Source organism: Triturus cristatus, chromosome 2_2 (genome assembly GCF_964204655.1).
Source record: "Triturus cristatus chromosome 2_2, aTriCri1.1, whole genome shotgun sequence".
In the NCBI taxonomy this organism is placed as follows: Eukaryota; Metazoa; Chordata; class Amphibia; order Caudata; family Salamandridae; genus Triturus; species Triturus cristatus.
The window spans coordinates 815542023-815563605 of NC_140582.1; the positions used below are offsets into that span (position 1 = coordinate 815542023).

At 45.7% G+C, this 21583-nt stretch overlaps 1 protein-coding gene across 3 annotated transcripts in view; it reads left to right on the plus strand.

Annotated features, from left to right (window-relative positions):
• Nucleotides 1–21583, plus strand: part of LOC146862826 (uncharacterized) — a 354446-nt gene that overhangs the window by 168439 nt on the left and 164424 nt on the right. For all 3 annotated transcript variants that reach the window (XM_085643304.1, XM_085643305.1, XM_085643306.1), the window contains exons 12-13: nucleotides 3683–3733; nucleotides 6600–6644. In XM_085643304.1, the coding sequence (XP_085499430.1) occupies nucleotides 3683–3733; nucleotides 6600–6644 (96 nt within the window). The remainder of the gene's footprint in view (nucleotides 1–3682; nucleotides 3734–6599; nucleotides 6645–21583) is intronic.

The window sequence follows — 21583 nt, forward strand, 5'->3', positions numbered from 1 at the left end:
CTATTCCCATAAGGAACAGGGTCAAGACTGATTTGCATATGGCTAGGTCCAAACTGGGGTGGCGTGGTGAGCATAAGAATGATGGATTAAACCCAGATCCTTGTGACTGGAGATGAATGTTTGCATTGTTCAGCATTAAGTCCATGAATTGTGTTTTTTGCATTTGTCGCCCTAAGTGGGAAGGGTATGCCCAGACTTGGGTCCCGTGCTCACTGCACCAGTGGATTCAAGCTAGCCTGGCTGATGAGGGGTGATGCCCCGAAACCAGTCCCAGGATGCTTGCTTCCGGTCGAGGGAGGACATAGCTTGGCAGTTCGGGATGGACTTTTTCCATAAGGATCAGGGTCAAGACTGAATTGCATATGGCGGGGTCCAAATTGGGCGGTGTGGTGGGCAAAAGAATGATGGATTAAACCCAGATCCTTGTGACGGGGGATAAATGTTTACATTGTTCAGCATTCCGTCCATCAATTGTTTCTTTTGCATTTGTCGCCCTAAGTGGGAGGAGTATGCCCAGACGGGGGTCCCGTGCTAACTGCGCCACTGGATTCAAACTAGCCTGGCTGATGAGGGGTGATGCCTCAAACCCGGTCCCAGGATGCTTGTTTCCAGTCCAGGAAGGACCTGGCTTGGCAGTTCGGGATGGACTGTTCCCATAATTAACAGGGTCAAGACTGAATTGCATATGGCTGGGTCCAAACTGGGGTGGCGTGGTGAGAAAAAGAATGATGGATAAAACCCAGATCCCTGTGACTGGGGGTGAATGTTTGCATTGTTCAGCATTCCCTCCATCAATTGTTTCTTTTGCATATATCGCCCTAAGTGGGAAGGGTATCCCCAGACGTGGGTCCCGTGCGCACTGCACCACTAGATACAAGCTAGCCTGGTTGATGAGTGGTAATGCCCCAAAACCGGTCCCAGGATGCTTGTTTCCAGTCCAGAGAGGACCTGGCTTGGCAGTTAGGGCTGGACTGTTCCATAAGGAACAGGGTCAAGACTGATTTGCATATGGCTGGGTCCAAACTGGGGTGGTGTGGTGCGCAAAAGAATGATGGATTAAACCCAGATCCTTGTGACTGGGGGTGAATGTTTGCATTGTTCCGCATTCCGTCCATCAATTGTTTCTTTTGCATTTATCGCCCTTAGGGGGAAGGGTATGCCCAGACATGGGCCCGGTGCTCACTGCACCACTGGATTCAAGCTAGCCTGGTTGATGAGGGGTGATGCCCCGAAACCGGTCCCAGGATGCTTGTTTCTGGTCCAGGAAGGACCTGGCTTGGCAGTTGGGGCTGCTGGGTGCGAACTGGGGTGGCGTGGTGAACAAAAGAATGATGGATTAAACCCAGATCCTTGTGACTGGGGGTGAATGTTTACATTGTTCAGCATTCCGTCCATCAATTCTTTCTTTTGCATTTGTTGCCCTAAGCGGGAAGGGTATTCCGAAGCTTGGGTCCCGTGCTCACTGCACCACTGAATTCAAGCTAGCCTGGATGATATGGGGTGATACCCCGAAACTGGTCCCAGGATGCTTGTTTAAGGTCCAGGGATGACCTGGCTTGGCAGTTCGGGCTGGACTGTTCCCATAAGGAACAGGGTCAAGACTGATTTGCATATCGCTAGGTCCAAAATTGGGGTGGCGTGGTGAGCAAAAGATTGAGGGATTATACCCAGATCCTTGTGATTGGGGGTGAATGTTTGCATTGTTCAGCATTCCATTCATCATTTGTTTCTTTTGCATTTTTTGTACTCACAGAATCAGTGACGCGGATGGTGATGCAGTGGTCTGTCCAGTCGCAGTGGATGATATATTCAAGTTGGATGTTGTCCACCTTCACAATGATTAGGTCCAAGGTTGCACCCTTGTTCCTTGTAGGGCTGTCTCAGATTTGGGCCAGATGGAGGTCTGCTAGGCAGGTTTTAAGGCTGTTCACTGCAGGGTCATTCGGGCATACCAGTGTAGTTTGAAGTCTCCAAGGAAGATCTGGGTGTCTTTATGTCCAGCGTTGGTTGAGATGATTTCCATGATTTGTTCAATGAATGGGAGGTTGTCTCCCGGTGGATGGTAGATTGCGTGAAGTTTGCAAAGTGGTTTGTTGTTACTTGCAATATCAATGCATAGGTATTCGCAAGAGGATAGAGCAACGGTTTATGCTTGTTTCAAGAGATTGTTACGGTAATGCAGGCAACTCCACCATCTGGTCTGTTAGCTTTATCTAATCTAGTGATGTTGTGACTAGGGAGGACTAGTACGCCCAGTAGAGGAGTCATTTAGCCATGTTTTGGTCAGGATTAAGAGGTCGAGCTCATGTGTAAGAATGAGGTCGGTGATATCTGGTGCGTGTCTAACAGACGAACTGCAGTTGAGTAGCAAGCATTTCAGGTGGGGATTGGTGTCAGCTGAGGGAGTCTTTGTGATGGTAATACGTTTTGCTTTGTTTATGACTCTGGTGTTGTACCTAGGTTCTCTGTGTGGATTCATAAAAATAGTTTGGATTTGGCCCAGAGTGTCCACACCAACTGAGTTTGTAGAGTTTTAAATAAGGAGGAGAGCACGAATATCACTGTCAGATAGTCAATCATTCAGTCTAATAGGTCGGGAGGGGCCTTATGGGAGTGTACGGTTCTCCTCAGGCAAGAAGAGGGGGAGATGTCTGAAGGAAAAAATGTGTGGAAGTTAGAGGATTGGGCGTGGTCACGACTAATGTTCATCAGAGTCCTGGTGGACCAACAATTATACACCAACTCTGTGGTGATAGTTATGAGGCTTTGTAGTTCTGCCTTAAGTTGGTAACATAATAATTTGCCATCTCAGCAGAAACTATATCCTGTTAACATTAGTCCCTCTGCTTTGCAATTGAAGGAGAGCGATTGACTCCCTCTTATTCCTGCTGAATCCTGCTCCCTTGATCTAGACGTACATAATTATTCCCTAGGCTAGACTAATAATTACTTAGAAACAGTTCCTTCTTTAGCTACAACATATAAGTCAGCTTCAAAAACTCTTGGTCGATCTAATAGCCCACATGAGATCATAGAAAGATTATTGAGTTTATCCTACTCTGGGACCTGATTTGTTTCTCAGGAGCTAGCTGAGAAACAGTCCTTTAAACTACTGTCATGGAATGTAGGGGTATTATGTTCCAAGCTACTTGAATGAGAATGAGTTACACTACCTTTTTCATTGGTGCACAAGGGTTAATTACCTGGGTTAAGATATCACTAAATTGTACTATAAAACTATTGCAGATTGACTCCTCCAACATACTAGGCCTAAACTTTTCTGGACATCGAGGCCTGAGGGTTAACCTTTATTTAGTTTACAATTGCCCACTCTCTTGTAATAAGTAGTCCCCAAATATTGCTCTTCTTGACTTACAGCTTTTTGGCTTAAGATCTAGACTACACCTGTTTATTGGTGGATATTTTAATGTCACCTTTGAGCTGCTAGAGAGTATACATCTTGTAATGGAAGAGGAGGATCAAGTTAAGGGTATTTATTTACTTGATTCTATGTGCTAGAAGGTGAGGGATCTCACAGAACCAAATTGGAGTCACAATGGGAAATCCTTTATTGACAGTCTGTTTTCTGTTTGTATAGTCAGGACATGTTTTACACATCCACCCCTTTTATGTGTTCTTCTTCTGTTCTCTCTGATGACACAGTTTCTTTTCATCTTGGCAGGGCGTTCTGTTCAGGAACCAGATTCTTCAGACAAAAACACACAGACCACTGGTAAGTAGGTATTCTACTTTCTTTCTCCCCAATGTCTAACCCTTCTCTTTTCTTCCCCTGCTTTTGTCTTCTTTCTTTCTCTTGTCTTTCTTTCTAGTATGTTTCTTTTGTTCTTCTCTTTTACTCTGCTATCTCTCAGAGTTCATATATGTCGGGTATCTTTTCTTTCTATTGTTTCTTGTGCTCTTCTCTCAACATGTTTGTGAGAAATTGGACTGTTGGTTGACTACAGTGTGAACCCTGGTCAAGCAGCAACCACAATAGTTGTCAAGGTAAGACAGACGTAAACCCTAAATTAACCTGCGCTCACCCTCTAGTAAGTTGGCACAGAGGAGTCAGGCTTAATCTAGAGAAAATGTGCAAAGTATTTGTGCAACACTTAAAACAGTAAGAATGTAAAAACAAAAACTACACAAAATTGATCCCACACAAAGTTAGAAATATAGAACTTTCTTTAATAAATAAAACAAGACCAAAATGACAAAACTCCAATCAGTAGATCCAGAGATATGCAATTTTAAGGATTTTAGTGAAAATAATGCATAAAAAGGACAAAGCGCCAACTGTGATTATCTGGTCACGCTGGACTGGGACAAAGTCACAAGTTCAGGCTGACGGCAATGGAGCAAGGGCCGACTACAGGAACCCAGTGAGGTCCACTGAACACAGTATCCTAAATCCTGTTGGATGGTCTGCAAGGCATTGCTATGTGAAACTACACATTTTCTGGCATGGGTTCTGAGGAGTTGTGCAGTGAGACTTTGCAGGGCTTGGAGTCATTTTGTGTTGGTCCCGGGGAATGGTGCGGTGAGGCTTTGCATCACTTCGCATTAGTTCCGATGAGGGCCTCAGGTGGTCTTGGTAGAAGCACTTTCAGACCAACCTCCAAGGGCCCTGGACAGGGGTGGCACCACTTGGGAGTGCAGGACCCACAAATGGCAGAGTCCAGGTACTGGGTTCAGGGTTGTTGGAAGCCTGTTATGTTTCAGAGGCTTCTGATCAGGAGGCCAGCCAGCTACCCCTTGGAGTCTCAGGGTTCTTTCTCCAAGAGATGCAGGTCCAATCCTTCTCACCTAGGTAAGAGGGAAGCAGGCAACAGGTCAACAGAGAAGGGCAGTAGCTCTTTCAGAGTGGCAGTCCAGCAGGGTGGCAGTCTTGGTAACAGCACAGCAGTCCTTCTTCCTGGCAGAGTATCCACAGGTCTAGAAGTGTACTGAAGAGTTGGTGCCTGAGGTCCAGTATTTATACATAGTTATGCCTTTGAAGTGGGGAGAAGCTGTTAGAGCCATGCCTTGGAATTGCACTGCCTCCAGACTAACTACGGGGAGGAGGGTATGCAGCCCTTTGTGTGAAGATCGGACACAACCTATTCAAATGTAAGTGGGGCTGGGCCCAACTTCTCCCTCCCATCCTGCCAGTGATGGCCCATCCTGTCACACCTAAGCTCATTGTGTGTGTCTCTGTAGGAGGAATACACAAAGCCCAACTGCTAACTACACTCAGTCGAAATCAAAGACAGAATGCAGGCACCAAATGGCTAAGGCAAGAAAATGGCAATTTTCCGATTTGCCTTATAAAATCCGGGTTCACCAGATGTTAGGATTTTAAATTGTGATTCCAGGGACACCAACCACAAATTGTTTTATCTCTTTTCATTTGGAAATTACTGGTAGCTCCAATGTTATTCTATGATAGAGCTAGGCCTTGAAGTAGGGAGAAAGAAATGTAAGAGCTTTTCACTACCAGGACATGTTAACCTTAAAAGTACATGTCCAACTTTTTAATACAATTCACCCTGTCCTTGGTCTCTTCAGGGCCTACCCTAGGATTGGCTTAAATGTATTAAAAAGGAAGGCTTTGGCCTGGCAAAAGGTCTATTTTGCCAAGACGAAATGGCAGTTTAAAACTGCACACACCCTGGCTGCAATGGAAGTCCTGAGACAGGTTTTCAGTGCTCCTGAAGTAGTTGACACAATCAGTGGTGCAAGCCCATTAAGTGCATTTAATTTACATGCCCAGGGCACCTATAGTGCACTTTACTAGGGACATATAAGTAAATTAATTGTGCCAATTTGGTATAAGCCAGAGGTACCATGTTTTGAGCAGGGACCACAAGCACTCTATCACTGGTTAGCAAAAACAAAGTCATCAAAAATAGGTCTGGAGGCAAAAAGTTAGGGGAAAACCACGACAAGGATACCAGGTCTAACACTACTTCTCTGACATGTCTTGTTTTTCATAAAACAAAAGCTATACAATTCCAACTTGTTTACCTCAGTTAACTCAAAGACTTGTTTAGCTCACATAGTTAAATGAGGGAAAAAAACACTTAGCATTTCAAAACTCAAATATCGAAAATAGGGAAAAAAATTAACTTTCCAATCTACCCTCTAAAATCTCCCCCTCCCTCCACCCTTCTCCATTAACCTGGTCAAGCCACGCTCCCTGGTGAGTGTGGCTAGGGCCGGGCACCCCTCTGGGCCCTCTGACTCTTGGGAGGCACTGTGGCTGGAGCGGTAAACACCCCATGTCTCTTTCCATTTCCCGTTGTTTCGTGGTTACAAGTTCTGGATGCTAATCCCTGGTCTACTCAACTCCAGCATCTCTCTCAGTTCCCTGGATCCTTCGCTGATCTGCCAGTGACAATTGGGGACTTTTGGTTCTCCTCCTTTCACCTATGAACTTCTTTTTCTCTTTTCCTCATCTCCTTTTATGCCCTCCCCTCATATTATCCTTCTTCTGTTTCCTCTTCTGTGCCTGACTTTCGTCTTGCTCCCCTCTGTCCTTCTTCCTGTAGGAAAAGCGTGAGTGTATTTTATGTATAGTGTTGGTTTCAAAATGTTTTCTTCTCTCCATTTTTGTCTAGGGAGGATCGAAAAGGACCCTACACCGGTCGTTGACACAGCAATTGGTAAGTACAGAGTCTCATCTGGTTCAGATTCACCCCCTTCCTCACATCCCTTTTACACCTTTCACCGTTAGTGCAGTTCAGCTTTCCCAACTGCCTCTGTCCCACAGTTTTGAGGGCGTGCAATGGTCGATCAATATCTGACCAAGCAAGATCATACATCTTTAAATGAGGAATGTGTAAGAGGAGAATATTTTACCTCCTTTTAGATATAGCTGTTTGGGATTGGATGCTTGAACTTTGTAGTAACTCCAGGAACTGATAGCAATCATTGGTCACTAAAGCTTACTCTAGCTCTTGGTTGGTTCATACATCATCCTGAGCAAAGTAGTTTAAACCAAATAGAGACTCTCACCAGTAATAACTATAGATCAATTAAATGGCCAAAAGCGTTAGCTAACCATGAAATTCAAACACAGATTTATCATCTTTTCTATCTGTCACTTGCCCCATATGTGGATCTCCCAAAGTGCAATATTCCAGTAGCTATTGTTCATCAACAACTATTTGATCAATTAAGGAATCTTTTCCAAAGGCCTATTTGAGATCTACCATTTATTTTGCTTGCTAGCAGGAAGAACAATCAATGGTATAATATAGAATGCCACTAAGCTAAATGTTCCCTCATTCTTGCAATTACATCCTGCATTCCACCTAAGATCAGGAAATCTAGATCCGGTTCTAAGTATACACCTATCAAAAGTAAAAGGGAATGGGATGGGGCTGTCTGGATCGACTTCTTGGAGACTTCGAGGGCTAAAGATGTGGCATCCCTCTGACATATACTTGCACATGGTAGCAGACAGGGTAGCTATCCTCTTGATAAGTCGATACAACCTACAGTATGAGTCTCTTATTTTGAGAGTCTCTGTTCCTCTGTACCTGCATTGGATGCCTTCCTGGCAACAGATTCCAATGCATCTGTGGACCTTGTGCCTCTACTCCTGATACATTCTATTTTTTTTCTATGACTGAAAGTTTGGCTCCCGTAGACACAGTAAAACCAGGCAAAGCACTGGGATCTGATAGAATTCCAGGGGAAATCTTTCGCCATGATACGCAATTATGGTTCCCCTACACAAACTTATTATCAAATGCTATAATTAATGGAACACAGATCCCCGAATCTTGGCCCGGGGTGGAAATTGGGGCTATATACTAAAAAGGGGGCAGGGCAATGCTAGGGAACTATTTATTCTATATTTTTATTTATTTATTTATAAGGTTTTATATAGCGCGAACATGATGCATGGGGGTATCCGAGCACTTTAGAGATGATCGGAAGGAAGAAACAGGAAAGCTAACAACAACATAATCAAGAGAGGTATTGCATGTGGTCGTTTACAAACTGAGGAAAGATACCTCCACAGGACCAAGTCAACAGGACATTAGACAAGATCAAACATTCGAATAATAATCATGGGTGTAAACATGGAGTCATATTTTGTGACCTATAGCAGAAATTTGTTCATAAGTAATATTTTAACTTCTGTTTTTTGAATGATGCAGTTGAGGGGATCAGTCTGATTTAAGGAGGTAGAGTGTTCAAAATTCTCGGGGCAATACCTGACAAGGCTCTGTTGCAAGTTTTATATTTTATGGAATTTCTGTGGTTTTAGCAACAAGGTGCTGGTGCTTCTAGAGGATCTGCATCCACCATATAACTCTAATTTTTGTGCCAAGTATCTTCGGGTGTTGTAGTGTAAGGCTTCATGGGTCATGCAGGCAATTTTTAACTGTATCCTTGCCTCATATGGGAACCAGTTTAGGGATTTTAGATCAGGAGTGATGTGTTTGTTTCTTTTGGTTCCTGTGATGAGCCTTACAGCAGGGTTAAGAGAGGCCCTTAAAGGAGCCAACTTAGATCTAGGAAGGCCACATAGGGTTGCACTTCCATAGTCCAGTTTGGGAACAACTACGGCTTGAACCGCAGCCATGAAGTCATCCAGGGGGAGGAAAGGTTTTAGTTTCCTTAAGTTGTTTATTTGGTAGTTTGCTCCTTTGGTGGAGGTTCTAATGTGCTCCTGCATATTCAGGGTCTTCTCAAGTGTTATTTCCAGAGATCTCGTGGAATCTATAATACGTAGTGAAGCGTGGTGAGCAGTCGAGAGTATTCAGTTGCTTCATCCATAATTGAATCTCAGGAGAATGTTTGGGTGGGACGATTAGGAGGGATTCCATTTTGAGGGCATTTAGTTTGCAGGTCAGTGTTGGGTTTTTTGTAGAGTTGTGTTAAGTGACCTTATATCTTCAGGGGAGTAGATTTTCAAGTAGAGTTGGGTGTCATCAGCATACATGTGATAAAGAATGTTGGATACTTTCAGAATTTCAGCTAGAGGCTCCATGAATAAGTTGAAGAGAATGGGTGATATAGAGGACACCTGTGGGACCCCTAACGTGACCGGCGAGGTATTGGACAGGGACTGGTTAACCTTGGCATTTACTATCTTGGTCCTAAGTGGTAGTATAGTAGATTTGATCTCCCTGAAAATAGTCAATGGTAATGGGTCATTGAAGTGATTTGAGGGTTTCAGAGCTGTTAGAATTTTGTGAATGTTGCTTTCTTCAAAGGTTTTGAATGTGGGGGCTCAGCTGACCGTGTAGGATGGAGACTGATATGCGGTGTGACCTGAAGGTGCTCCCATGCTGCCGCAGATCATTTTCAATATTTTTTGTTTTTCCCAGGATGAAGGAGGCAAATTCCTTGCAGTTTGGCAGCGGACTGGACCCAATTATAGAAAGGTTAATTTGGGTATTCGATTGTACTTTGTCAAGTTTAAACTGTTTTTTGGTCGATTTCTGGTTTGATCTAGTTGGGTTCTGAAGAAATTTGCTTTTGAAATTCTGATGCATTTGTTCTAGATGTTCCTCATCAATCTTAAACTTTTGAGCTGCTTGAGGGACAGACAGATTCTCCAAGATTGATCTAATAGTCTCAGATTACATCTTTCTGTGTCTAGGCTGCAATTGAACCATAGTTTAGATAGTTTGGTGGACAAACATTTTAGTAGTAAGGGCGCAATTGAATCTAGAATGTTTATCATTGAATTATTGTAGTGATCTGTAAGAGCTTGAACATCTAACATGTCCACCGGAGGGGGCATGATGTTGTTGCTGAGTGATATCAGCTCATTCAGGTTTATGTCCAGCATGCTCCTTTTCCATTGTTTGGGTTTCTTTAGTTGAGTCTTTTTTGAACTCACAAAAGAATGATGGATTAAACCCAGATCCTTGTGACTAGGGGAGAATGTTTGCATTGTTCAGCAGTCCGTCCATCAATTGTTTCTTTTGCATTTGTCGTGCTAAGTGGGAAGGGTATGCCCAGAAATGGGTCCCATGCTCACTGCGCCACTGGATTGAAGCGAGCCTGGCTGATGAGGCGTGATGCCCCGAAACCGGTCCCAGGATGCTTGTTTCCGGTCCAGGGAGGACCTGGCTTGGCAGTTCGGGCTGGAATGTTCCCATAAGAAACAGGGTCAAGACTGATTTGCATATGGCTGTGTCCAAACTGGGGTGGTGTGGTGAGCAAAATAATGATGGATTAAACCCAGATCCTTGTGACTGGGAGTGAATGTTTGCATTGTTCAACATTTTGTTCATCAATTGTTTCTTTTGCATTTGTCACCCTAAGTGGGAAGGGTATGCCCATACGTGGGTCCTGTGCTCACTGCGCCACTGGATACAAGCTTGCATGGCTGATGAGGGGTAATGCTCCGAAACCGGTCCAAGGATGCATGTTTCCGGTCCAGGGATTTGCCCACATTTTCATCAAAATTTTATAATCTACATTTAGGAGACTAATTGGCCTATAAGAGCCAACTTCCCTAGAATTTTTTCCCTTTTTAACGAAGCTAACTATTGATGATTCCTTAAAGGCTGTTGGAATTTTCCCTCCTGCACTAACAAAATGAAAAAGGTCAAGCATAAAAGGAAGTAATTCTGCTGAGAAAACTTTATAAAATTCGGTCGGCAGACCATCATTCCCACAAGCCATACCTCCAGGCATCGAAGTTAGAGCCCTGGAGATTTCTTCTACTGAAAAGTCGGTCACTAAGGCCTCTTTTTGACCTGTTGAAAGTTGAAGGAGAGCTAGATCTTCAAAATAAGACTGTATAGCATGATTAGCTACCTGGTAGTCAGTTGAGTAGAGGTATTTATAATGATCTATAAAGATTTTAGAGATATTATCTTGTCCCGAAACTAGATTCTGAGTTCAAGGAATTAACACTTCATTAATTACTGCTGCTTCTTGTTTAACCCTAGTTGACCATGCCAGTTCTTCATAAGTTTTTTGCTGATATGCTTTTGTACTGCATATCTCTTCCATGATGAAAAATTCCCTCAATTCCCGTTTGGCCCTGTTAAGTTCCTCTCCAGTTACCTGACCCCTGATAGAGCAGCCTCTCCTTTTATTTGTCAAAGCCATCTCCACTGCTTTCTGGAGTTCTCCAATTCAAGCTTTACGCTCTCTAACTTGCGCTGGCATAAAAGATATCATTTGTCCTCTAATTGCTACTTTAAACGACCCCCAAATTGAAAAAAGACTTGCTGTTCCTCTGTTAATTTAAAAAAATTCCCCAACACATTCCTTCGTATCCCCTACCCACTGTTGGTTGGTTAAGAGAAGTTGATCCATCTGCCACCTGGATTTCTCTCTAGCCCCCAATCCAAAATCAATTTCTGTTTTTATTAAAGAATGGTCTGAGAAATAATTAGCCATGATCTCCGTATTTGAACAGCTCAGAGAGCGTGATACTAGAAAGGAATCAATACGGGAAGCTGACCTAAATTGGCTGGAATAATAGGTAAACTGTTTCTTTTGTATTTGTCACCCTAAGTGGGAATGGTATGCTCAGACGTGGGTCTCGTGCTCACTGTGCTACTGGATTCAAGTTAACCTGGCTGATATGGGGTGATGCCCTGACACCGGTCCAAGGAAGCTTGTTTCTGGTCCAAGGAGGACCTGGCTTGGCAGTTCGGGCTGCACTGTTCCCATAAGGAACAGGGTCAAGACTGATTTCCACATGGCTGGGTCCAAACGGGGGTGGCATTGTGAGCAAAAGAATGATGGATTAAACCTAGATCCTTGTGACTGGGGGTGAATGTTTCCATTGTTCACCATTCCGTCCATCAATTGTTTGTTTTGCATTTGTCCCCCTTAGTGGGAAGGGTATGCCCAGACATAGGTCCTGTGCTTACTGCGCCACTGGATACAAGCTAGCCTGGCTGATGAGAGGTGATGCCTCAAAACCGGTCCCATGATGCTTGTGTCTTGTCCAGGGAGGGCCTGGCGTAGCAGTGCGGGCAGGACTATTCCCGTAAGGAACAGGGTCAAGACTGATTTGCATATGGCTGGGTCCAAACTGGGGTGGCGTAGGGAGCAAAAGAATGATGGATTAAACCCAGATCCCTGTAACTGGAGGTGTATGTCTGCATTGTTCAGCATTCCGTCCATCAATTGTTTCTTTTGCATTTTTCGCCCTAAGTGGGAAGGGTATGCCAGGACGTGGGTCCTGTGCTCACTGCGCCACTGGATACAAGCTAGCCTGGCTATTCAGAGGTGATTCCTTGAAACAGGTCCCAGGATGCTTGTTTCTGGTCCAGGGAGGACCTGGCTTGGCAGTTCGGGCTGGACTGTTCACATAAGGAACGGGGTCAAGACTGATGTGCATATGGCTGGGTTCAAACTGGGGTGGCATGGTGAGCTAATGAATGATGGATTAAACCCAGATCCTTGTGACTGGGGGTGAATGTTTGCATTGTTCCGCACTCTGTTCATCAATTGTTTCTTTTGCATTTGTCGCCCTAAGTGGGAAGGTTTTATTCAGACGTGGATCCCGAGCTCACTGTGCCACTGGATTCAAGTTAACCTGGCTGATGAGGGGTGATGCCTCGACACCTGTCCCAGGATGCTTGTTTCTGCTCCAGGGACGACCTGGCTTGGCAGTTGGGCTGGACTGTTCCCATAAAGAACAGGGTCAAGACTGATTTGCATACGGCTGGGTCCAAACTGGGGTGGCATGGTGAGCAAATGAATGACGGATTAAACCCAGATCCTTTTGACTGGGAGTGAATGTTTGCATTGTTTAGGATTCCACCCATCAATTGTTTCTTTTGCATTTTTCGCCCCATGTGGGAAGGGTATGCCAGGACGTGGGTCCTGTGCTTACTGCGCCACTGGATACAAGCTAGCCTGGCTGATGAGAGGTGATGCCTCAAAACCGGTCCCAACTGCCAAGCCAGGGAGGACCTGGCTTGGCAGTTCGGGCTGGACTGTTCCCATAAAGAACAGGGTCAAGACTGATTTGCAAATGGTTGGGTCCAAACTGGGGTGCCATGATGAGATAAAGAATGATGGATTAAACCCAGTTCCTTGTGACGGGGGGTGAATGTTTGCATTGTTGAGCATTCCGTCCATCAATTAGTTCTTATGCATTTGCCAACCTAATTGGGAAGGGTATGCCTAGAAATGGGTCCCGTGCTCACTGCGCACTGGATTCAAGCTAGCCTGGCTGATGAGGGGTGATGCCCCAAAACCAGTCCCAGGATGCCTGTTTCTGGTTTAGGGAGGACCTGCCTTGGCAGTTCCGGCTGGACTGTTCCCATAAGGAACAGGGTCAAGACTGATTTGCAAATGGCTGGGTCCAAATTGGGGTGGCGTGGTGAGCAAAAGAATGATGGATTAAACCCAGATCCTTGTGACTGGGGGTGTATGTTTGCATTATTCAGCATTCCGTCCATCAATTGTTTCTTTTGCATGTGTCACCCTAAGTGGAAAGGGTATGCCCAGACATGCGTCCGGTGCTCACTGCGCCACTGGATCAAGCTAGCCCGGCTGAGTAGGGGTGATGCCCCGAAACCTGTCCCAGGATACTTGTTTCCGGTCCAGGGAGGACCTGGCTTGGAAGTTCGGGCTGGACTGTTCCCATAAAGAACAGAGTGAAGACTGATTTGCATATGGCTGGGTTGAAACTGGGGTGTTGTGGTGAGCAAAAGAATGATGGATTAAACCCAGATCCTTGTGACTGGGGGTGAATGTTTGCATTGTTCAGCACTCTGTCCATCAATTGTTTCTTCTGCAATTGTCACCCTAATTGTGAAGGGTATTCCCAAACGTGGGTCCTGTGCTCACTGCGCCACTGGCTACAAGCTTGCCTGGCTGCTGAGGGGTGATGCCCCGAATCCGGTCCCAGGATGCTTGTTTCCAGTCCAGGGTGGACCTGGCTTGGCAGTTCGGGCTGGACTGTTCCCATAAGGAACAGGGTCAAGACTGATTTGCATATGGCTGGGTTCAAACTGGGGTGGCATGGTGAGCAAAAGAATGATGGATTAAACCTAGATCCTTGTGACTGGGGTGAATGTTTTCATTGTTCCGCATTCTGTTCATCAATTGTTGCTTTTGTATTTGTTGCCCTAAGTGGGAATGGTATGCTCAGACGTGGGTCCCGTGCTCACTGTGCCACTGGATTCAAGTTAATCTGGCTGTAGAGGAGTGATGCCCTGAACCGGTCCCAGGATGCTTGTTTCTTGTCCAGGGAGGACCTGGCTTGGCAGTTTGGGCTGGACTGTTCCCATAAGGAACAGGGTCAAGACTGATTTGCATATGGCTGGGTCCAAACTGGGGTGTCGTGGAAAGCAAAATAATGATGGCTTAAACCCAGAACCTTGTGACTGGGGGTGAATGTTTTCATTGTTCCGCTTTCCGTTCATCAATTGTGTCTTTTGCATTTGTCACCCTAAGTGGAAAGGGTATGTTCAGACGTGGATCCCGTGCTCACTGTGCCACTGGATTCAAGTTAACCTCGCTGATGAGGGGTGATGCCCCGAAATCGGTCCCAGGATGCTTGTTTCTGGTCCAGGGAGGACCTGGCTTGGCAATTCGGGCTGGTCTGTTCCCATAAAGAACAGGGTCAAGACTGATTTGCATATGACTGGGTCCAAACTGGGGTGGCGTGGTGAGCAAAAGAATGATGGATTAAACCCAGATCCTTCTGAGTGTGGGTGAATGTTTGCTTTGTTTAGCATTCCGTCCACCAATAGTTTCTTTTGCATTTGTCACCCTAAGTGGTTAGGGTATGCCCAGACGTCGGTCCCGTGCTCACTGTGCCACTGGATTCAAGTTAACCTGGCTGATGAGAGGTAATGCCCCGAAACCAGTCCCAGGATTCTTGTTTCTTGTCGACGGAGGACCTAACTTGGCAGTTCAGGCTGGACTGTTCCCATAAGGAACAGGGTCAAGACTGATTTGCATATGGCTGGATCCAAACTGGGGTGGCATGGTGAGCAAACAAATGATGGTTTAAACCCAGATCCTTGTGACTAGGGGTGAATGTTTTCATTGTTCCGCATTCCGTTAATCAATTGTTTTTTTTGCTTTTTTTGCCCTAAGTGGGAAGGGTATGCCAGGACGTGGGTCCTGTGCTTACTGAACCACTTGATACAAGCTAGCCTGGCTGATGAGAGGTGATGACTCGTAACCGGTCCCAGGATGCTTGTTTTTTGGCCAGGGAGGACCTGGCTTGGCAGTTCCTGCTGGACTGTTCCCAAAAGGAACAGGGTCAAGACTGATTTGTATATGGCTGGGTCCAAACTGAGGTGGCATGGTGAGCAAACGAATGACGGATAAAACCCAGATACTTGTGACTGGGGATGAATGTTTTTATTGTTCCACATTCTGTTCATCAATTGTTATTTTTGTATTTGTCGCCCTAAGTGGGAAGGGTATGCTCAGACTTCGGTCCCGAGCTCACTGTGCCACTGGATTCAAGTTAACCTGGCTTATGAGGGGTGATGCCCCAAAATGGATCCAGGAAGCTTGTTTCTGGTCCAGGGCGGACCTGGCTTGGCAGTTTGGGCTGGACTGTTCCCATAAGGACAGGGTCAAGACTGATTTGCATATGGCTTTGTCCAAACTGGGGTGGCGTGGTAAGCAAAAGAATGATGGATTAAAACCAGTTCCTTGTGACTGGGGGTGAATGTTTTCATTGTTATGCATTTCGTTCATCAATTGTTTCTTTTGCATTTGTCGCCCTAAGTGGGAAGGGTATGCTCAGACGTGGGCCCCGTGCTCACTGTGCCACTGGATTCAAGATAACCTGGCTGATGGGGGTGATGTCCTGAAACTGGTCCCAGGATGCTTGTTTCTTGTCCAGGGAGGACCTGGCTTGGCAGTTTGGGCTGGACTGTTCCCATAAGGAACAGGGTCAAGACTGATTTGCATATGGCTGGATCCAAACTAGGGTGGCATGGTGAGCAAAGAAATGATGGTTTAAACCCAGATCCTTGTGACTGGGGGTGAATGTTTTCATTGTTCCACATTCCGTTCATCAATTGTTTCTTTTGCATTTGTCCCCCTAAGTGGGAAGGGTATGCCCAGACATCGGTCCCGTGCTCACTGTGCCACAGGATTCATGTTAACCTGGTTGATGAGAGGTAATGCCCCGAAACCAGTCCCAGGATGCTTGTTTCTTGTCCAGGGAGGACCTGGCTTGGCAGTTCAGGCTGGACTGTTCCCATAAGGAACAGGGTCAAGACTGCTTTGCATATGGCTGGATCCAAACTAGGGTGGCATGGTGAGCAAACAAATGATGGTTTAAACCCAGATCTTTGTGACTGGGGGTGAATGTTTTCATTGTTCCGCATTCCGTTCATCAATTGTTTCTTTTGCATTTGTCGCCCTAAGTGGGAAGGGTATGTTCAGACGTGGGTCCCGTGCTCACTGTGCCACTGGATTCAAGTTAACCTGGATGATGAGGGGTGATGCCCAGAAACCGGTCCCAGGATGCTTGTTTCTTGTCCAGGGAGGACCTGGCTTGGCAGTTCGGCCTGGACTTTTCCCATAAGGAACAGGGTCAAGACTGATTTGCATATGGCTGGGTTCAAACTGGGGTGGCATGGTGAGCAAAAGAATGATGGATTAAACCCAGATCATTGTGAGTGGGGGTGAATGTTTGCATTGTTCAGCATTCTGTCCACCAATAGTTTCTTTTGCATTTGTCACCCTAAGTGGTTAGGGTATGCCCAGACGTCGGTCCCGTGCTCACTGTGCCACTGGATTCAAGATAACCTGGCTGATGGGGGTGATGTCCTGAAACTGGTCCCAGGATGCTTGTTTCTTGTCCAGGGAGGACCTGGCTTGGCAGTTTGGGCTGGACTGTTCCCATAAGGAACAGGGTCAAGACTGATTTGCATATGGCTGGATCCAAACTAGGGTGGCATGGTGAGCAAAGAAATGATGGTTTAAACCCAGATCCTTGTGACTGGGGGTGAATGTTTTCATTGTTCCACATTCCGTTCATCAATTGTTTCTTTTGCATTTGTCCCCCTAAGTGGGAAGGGTATGCCCAGACATCGGTCCCGTGCTCACTGTGCCACAGGATTCATGTTAACCTGGTTGATGAGAGGTAATGTCCCGAAACCAGTCCCAGGATGCTTGTTTCTTGTCCAGGGAGGACCTGGCTTGGCAGTTCAGGCTGGACTGTTCCCATAAGGAACAGGGTCAAGACTGATTTGCATATGGCTGGATCCAAACTAGGGTGGCATGGTGAGCAAACAAATGATGGTTTAAACCCAGATCTTTGTGACTGGGGGTGAATGTTTTCATTGTTCCGCATTCCGTTCATCAATTGTTTCTTTTCCATTTGTCGCCCTAAGTGGGAAGGGTATGTTCAGACGTGGGTCCCGTGCTCACTGTGCCACTGGATTCAAGTTAACCTGGATGATGAGGGGTGATGCCCAGAAACCGGTCCCAGGATGCTTGTTTCTTGTCCAGGGAGGACCTGGCTTGGCAGTTCGGCCTGGACTTTTCCCATAAGGAACAGGGTCAAGACTGATTTGCATATGGCTGGGTTCAAACTGGGGTGGCATGGTGAGCAAAAGAATGATGGATTAAACCCAGATCATTGTGAGTGGGGGTGAATGTTTGCATTGTTCAGCATTCTGTCCACCAATAGTTTCTTTTGCATTTGTCACCCTAAGTGGGAAGGGTATGCCCAGACGTCGGTCCCGTGCTCACTGTGCCACTGGATTCAAGTTAACCTGGCTGATGAGAGGTAATGCCCCGAAACCAGTCCCAGGATGCTTGTTTCTTGTCCAGGGAGGACCTGGCTTGGCAGTTTAGGCTGGACTGATCCCATAAGGAACAGGGTCAAGACTAATTTGCATATGGCTGGATCCAAACATGGGTGGCATGGTGAGCAAACAAATGATGGTTTAAACCCAGATCCTTGTGACTGGGGGTGAATGTTTTCCTTGTTACGCATTCCGTTCATCAATTGTTTCTTTTGCATTTGTCCCCCTAAGTGGGAAGGGTATGCTCAGATGTCGGTCCCGTGCTCACTGTGCCACTGGATTCAAGTTAACCTGGCTGATGAGGGGTGATGCCCTAAAACGGATCCCAGGAAGCTTGTTTCTGGTCCAGGGAGGACCTGGCTTGGCAGTTCGGGCTGGACTGTTCCTATAAAGAACCGGGTCAAGATTGATTTGCATATGGCTGGGTCCAAACTGGGGTGGCATGGTGAGCAAAAGAATGATAGATTAAACCCAGATCCTTGTGACTGGAGGTGAAAGTTTGCATTTTTGAGCATTCCGTCCATCAATTGTTTCTTTTTCATTTGTCACCCTAAGTGGGAAGGGTATGCTCAGATGTGGGTCCTGTGCTCACTGTGCCACTGGATTCAAGTTAACCTGGCTGATGAGAGGTGATGCTCCTAAACCGGTCCCGGATGCTTGTTTCTGGTCCAGGGAGGACTTTGCTTGGCAGTTCGGGCTGGACTGTTCCTATAAGGAACAGGGTCAAGACTGATTTGCGTATGGCTCGGTCCAAACTGGGGAGGCATGGTAAGCAAAAGAATGATGGATTAAACCCATTTCCTTGTGACTGGGGGTGAATGCTTTCATTGTTATGCATTCCGTTCATCAATTGTTTCTTTTTCATTTGTCACCCTAAGTGGGAAGGGTATGCTCAGATGTGGGTCTCGTGCTCACTGTGCCACTGGATTCAAGTTAACCTGGCTGATGAGAGGTGATGCTCCTAAACCAGTCCCAAGATGCTTGTTTCTGGTCCAGGGAGGACTTTGTTTGGCAGTTCGGGCTGGACTGGTACCATAAGGAACTGGGTCAAGACTGATTTGCATATGGCTGGGTCCAAACTGGGGTGGCGTGGTGAGCAAAAGAATGATAGATTAAACCCAGATCCTTGTGACTGGAGGTGAAAGTTTGCATTGTTGAGCATTCCGTCTATCAATTGTTTCTTTTACTGGATTCAAGCTAGCCTGGCTGATGAGGGGTGATGCCCCGAAACTGGTCCCAGGATGCTTGTTTTCGGCCCAAGGAGGACTTGGCTTGGCAGTTTGGGCTGGACTGTTCCTATAAGGAACAGGGTCAAGACTGATTTGGATATGGCTGGGTCCAAACTGGGGTGGCGTGGGAGCAAAAAATGATGTATTAAACCCAGATCCTTGTGACTGGGGGTGAATGTGTGCATTGTTCAGCATTCTGTCCATCAATTGTTTCCTTTGCATTTTTTGGACTCACAGCATCAGTGACGCAGAAGGTGATGCGGTGGTGGTCTGTCCAGTCGCAGGGGATGATAGATTCAAGGTGGATGTTGTCTACCTTCACAATGATTAGGTCCAAGGTTGCACCCTTATTCTATGTAGGACTTGGTCATGTAGGTTGAAGTCTCCAAGGAAGATCTGGGTGTCTTGATGTCCAGCATCGGTTGAGATGATTTCCATGATGTGTTCAATGAATGTGAGGTTGTCACCCGGTGTATGGTAGATTTCGTGAAGTTTGCAAAGTGGTTGTTGTTTTTTGCAATATCAATGCAAGGTATTCGCAAGAGAACAGAGCAACTGTGTATACCTGTTTCAAGGGATTGTTACGGTAAGGCAGGCAACGCCAACATCTGGTCTCTTAGCTCTATCTAATCTAGTGATGTTGTGACTAGGGAGGACTAGTAAGTCCAGTAGAGGAATAATTTAGCCATGTTTTGGTCAGGATTAAGAGGTCGAGCTCATGTGTAAGAATTAGGTCAGTGATATCTGGTGCCGCCACCCCTGCCTGGCCGCTTTCCTTCCTGCTCCTCTCGCGTCCTTTTTCATTAAAAAAATCACTACGTTGTATGTCTTGCGTGTGCGCATGTGCACATGCAAGACGTACAAGGTAGTTTTTTAATGAAGACAGACGCGAGGCAGCGAGGAACGGGAAGAAGAGCAGCCAGGCAGGGGAGGTGGCAGAAACACAGGTAAGTGCCTTCTTTTTAGCATTTTTAAACCATTTGAGAGGAGGGGGGAGCGAGGAGGGAGCAGAGCGGAGCTATGTGTAGCTCCACAGAGTTTTTTTCAAACTCCGTGGAGGTACGCGTAGAGGCACTACGCCAGCTCCACCCAACCTTAATGGTAATATGCTTAAGATTAGCTTTGTTTATGACTCTGGTGTTGTGCCTAGGTTCTCTTTGTGAATTCACAAAAATAGTTTGAATTTGGCCCTGAGTGTCCACATCAACTAAGTTTGTAGAGTTTTAAGTAAGAAGGAGTGCACAAATGTCACTGTCAGATAGTCAATCGTTCAGTCTAATAGGCATGGAGGGGCCTTAGGGGAGTGTATGGTTCTCCTTCTCAGGCAAGGAGAGGGGGAGATGTGTGAAGGAAAAATAGTGTGGAAGTTAGAGGACTGGGCGTGGTTACGACTAATGTTCATCAGAGTCCTGGTGGGTCACCGATTGAACACCAGCTCTATGGTGATAGTTATGAGTCTTTGTAGTTCTGTCTTAAGTTGTTAACTTAATGATTTGCCATCTCAGCAGAACCTATATTCTGTTAACATTTCTCCCTCTGCTTTGCAATTGAAAGATAACGATTGACTCCCTCTCATTCCTGCTGCATCCTGCTCCCTTGATCTAGACTTACATAATTATGCCCTAGGATAAACTAATAATTACTGTTCTGTCTTTAGCTACAACATATAAGTTGGCTTCCAAAACTCTTGGTCAATCTAACAGCCCAGATGAGGCAATAGAAAGAGTATTGAGTTTGTCAGAGAAGCTTTTAGGACATATTATCAACAGCTGTATACTGAGAGTACAATAGCTAGCTCAGATCAAATAGACGATTATTTAAGATGAGTACCGGTAAGAAAATTGTCCTCAGAAGATAGAGAGTCCCTGGAAGGGGAAATAAGTTGGAACAAAATTGAAACAGCATTAGCCGGTAAGGCTGCAGGTAAGGCCGCAGGGCCCGACGTGATCCCAGTGGAATTTTATAGAAAGTTTGCACCCCAAATAAACGAACATTTGACCAATTTACTGAACAAAATTTATAGAGACCCCTCTCCAGAATCTTGGACTATGGCAAAAATGGTTGTTTTTCTAAAAAAAAAAAAAACAGCGGTTGATCTTAGTTCATACAGACCAATAACACTGAACGGGGATGCAAATGTTTTTTCTGAGATTTTAGCTACATGGTTGGCGCAGGTCATGCCACAAATAGTGTCCAGTCGTCAACATGGCTTTATTGCAGGGCGAGATATGACATATCATATTAGAAGAGTGATCACACTGTTTGATGCAGTACAAGTGTCAGGGGACCATATGACTCTGTTCTTATTGGATGCAGAAAAAGCCTTCGATAGGGTTTCCTGTCACTTTCTCTGGCAGACGATGCAGATCATGGGCATTGGGTCAGAGTTTGTACAAGCAGTCAAGGCCCTATACTACAAACCAGGAGCTAATATTTTTGTCGCTGGTGATTTATCAGAAAATATAGAGATCACATGCAGGACACGGCAAGGGTGTCCCTGCTCTCCCTTGCTGTTTACACTGTCTATAGACCCGCTGATACGGAAATTAGAGCTAAACTCAGCAATCCCGCCAGTTGTAGTACAAGGATACGAGACAAAAATCTTAGCGTATGTGGATGACATTGAAATGAAATGAAAATTGG